This window comes from Aptenodytes forsteri, unplaced genomic scaffold, assembly GCF_000699145.1.
Source record: "Aptenodytes forsteri isolate BGI_AS27 unplaced genomic scaffold, ASM69914v1 Scaffold533, whole genome shotgun sequence".
NCBI classification, from domain to species: domain Eukaryota; kingdom Metazoa; phylum Chordata; class Aves; order Sphenisciformes; family Spheniscidae; genus Aptenodytes; species Aptenodytes forsteri.
This window is the reverse complement of record NW_008795482.1, coordinates 19,115-21,537: the sequence shown is the minus strand read 5'-3', so window position 1 is coordinate 21,537 and position 2,423 is coordinate 19,115. Positions and strand designations below refer to the sequence as shown.

Here is a 2,423-nt window from a genome sequence, read left to right as displayed (position 1 = left end):
GGGGGGGGGGGGGGGGGGGTGGGCGCCGCCCCTCCGCCGCGGGGGGGTTGTGCTGCCGGGGCTAGCCTGTGCACCGCTCTCTGTCCCTTCCTGTAGCTCCTGTGTGCTCACGGGTGCCCTTCTTGCCTCCTGCCAGCCAGCACCGGAGCCTCAACGGCTCCGTGGGGGACCGAGGGGGCCCCCGGAGCAGCCACCAGGAGCAGATGCGCAAAGACCCCTACGCCAACCTCATGCTGCAGCGGGAAAAGGACTGGGTGTCCAAGATCCAGATGATGCAGCTGCAGAGCACTGATCCCTACCTGGATGACTATTACTACCAGGTACCGGGGCCCGCCCCGCTCCGCCGCCTGTCCCCGCTGGCGGGCCTGTCCCGCGGCCGCTGGCGGGGCAGCGCCTTAAACGCTCCCACGGGACCGGCGTCTTCCCGGCGCAGCCTCCGTGCCGAGGGGCGTTGGGTGGGAAGGGGACGCCGGCGCCGAGAGGGACGCAGCGGAGGAAGCGTTTTCTAAAGAGCCGGTCGTGGGGAAGGCGCTGGAGGAGGAATGCGGAGGGACGGGGCGAGCGTCCCCAGCGAGGGAAGGGGAAGGAGGGCAGCAGGGAAGAATCGCCTTCGTGTTCTGGGGCGGAGATCTCCAGGGGTGAGGAGACACGGGGGGGGGGACACGACACGCTGGCAGCGTGGATTCGGAGGGCGCAGCAGAAGGCCCAAGGTGACAGGAGAGCAGCTCGTCTGCATCAGAAGCTGCACGTGACGGTGGTAGAATAAAACACCCGGCACGGGAGACGGGGAAGCTGCTAAAGGGAAAATGCAGGAGAGAGCCCCGGGCAGGGAACGGCTGCGTAAGGAGGACTCCGGTCTGGCGGGGGGCGGTGGTGAAGCCCGTGGGGTCCAAAGAGCGAGGATGGAGAAGGTGGATGGGGAGAGGCTGCTCCTGCTCTTTTCCAGTTCAGGAATAGGGAGCGCCAGACGGGGCCAGATTTGGATCAGACGAAGCAAGGTTGACGGCTGGGCTCTTGCCGACGGTGGTAGACGCTCAAAGCTCAGCTGGCTTTGAGGGTACACGGGGCAACTTCACGCGAGGGAAATCTGCGGAGGGCTTCGAGCTACGTAGGCTGGACGCCTGGCTCGGGAGATTGGACGGGGCTCGCGGGGTGGCTGGGAGCCTATCTGGGAGGGTCGTCAGCCGTGCGGGAGGTTTGGCCCCCGTCTTTGCGAAGGAGGTGCAGAGGAGCCAGCCACGCACCCGGAAAGGTCCCGGAGCAGTTGGTGCAGCCGTGAGCGTGGGGCAGAGCAGGGAGGGCAGTCACCAGCGCGGCTTCAGCGTGGTGAAATGGGGCAGAGCAGTCCGGTCCCCTCCGCCGTGGGCCGGGGGCCCAGCGGGAGCGGGGGACGAGCGCTCGCTTGCAGGTTGTCTGGGCTCCGGTGGGAGGTTGGCGGGAGAACTGCGGACGGCGGGGGCCCGGTCTGCTCCCGGGGCCGATGGAAGGCATCGCGCTGACGAGAGGTTTCCCGGGAGCTGCGGGTTGAGCCCGATTTCCCCCGGCAGAGGAGGGGAACTGGTGCGGCCGCAGCCGGGACGTGAGTCAGCAAAGCTCCGCCGTTGCGAAAGAGGCGAACGTTGGCCGGGGCGGATGGGAAAGAGCGCGTGAGCGCCGGTGTGGGAGGCCCCAGCCGCGCGCTGCCCAGCCCGGGCACGGTGCTAACAAGAGCAAGGCAGGCTCAACTTGGAGCGCGGCGGGGAAGGACTGGGAGCCGGGGACCTCCCAGGGAGAGCGGATTCGTCATTGTTTGTGTTGAGAAAGAGAGGGTTGAGGAGGAACCTCGACCTCTGGAATCTCGAGGGGCGATAAAGAGGAGGCTGCAATCCTCCCCTCATGTGCTGGGGGAGGAACAGTGGTTTTAAAATGCTGCTGCTGCTGCTGACGTTGGGAGGACCGGCGGGGGACGGAGCACAGGCCGGGGAGAGGGTCGTCTTGCCTCAGCCCTTGCCAAGTGTTTTTTTTCCGAGGGTCTCGACCTCTCCTCTCCCTGCCTCAGAATTACTTCCAGAAGCTGGAGAAGTTGGCGGCGGCGGAGGAAGTCCACGGTGATGGTCCCAAGAAGGAACGCACTAAACTCATCACGCCGCAGGTGGCTAAGCTGGAGCACACCTACAAGCCGGGTAAGCGCTCCGTTCTCCGCGCAGCCCAGACCCGGGCCAGAGGTAAAGGAGGGGTGAGGTGGGGTCAGGCCCGGACTGACTCCCTTCGCTTCCCTTCTCCCCCCCTTCCTGCAGTGCAGTTTGAGGGCTCGCTGGGGAAGCTGACGGTCTCCAGCGTGAACAACCCCCGGAAGATGATCGACGCGGTGGTGACCTCCCGCAGCGAGGATGACGTGAGTTCTGGCCCTGCCTCCCCTTCCGACGCAGCTCCGCGGCTGGCGG

General features: G+C 66.5%; 1 protein-coding gene across 1 annotated transcript in view; it reads left to right on the top strand.

Moving 5' to 3' along the window:
* PATL1 (PAT1 homolog 1, processing body mRNA decay factor) overlaps positions 1–2,423 on the top strand; it is a 19,664-nt gene that overhangs the window by 8,294 nt on the left and 8,947 nt on the right. The window contains 3 exon segments of the mRNA XM_019472598.1: positions 64–320; positions 2,039–2,162; positions 2,277–2,378. Of these exon segments, the coding sequence (XP_019328143.1) occupies positions 64–320; positions 2,039–2,162; positions 2,277–2,378 (483 nt within the window).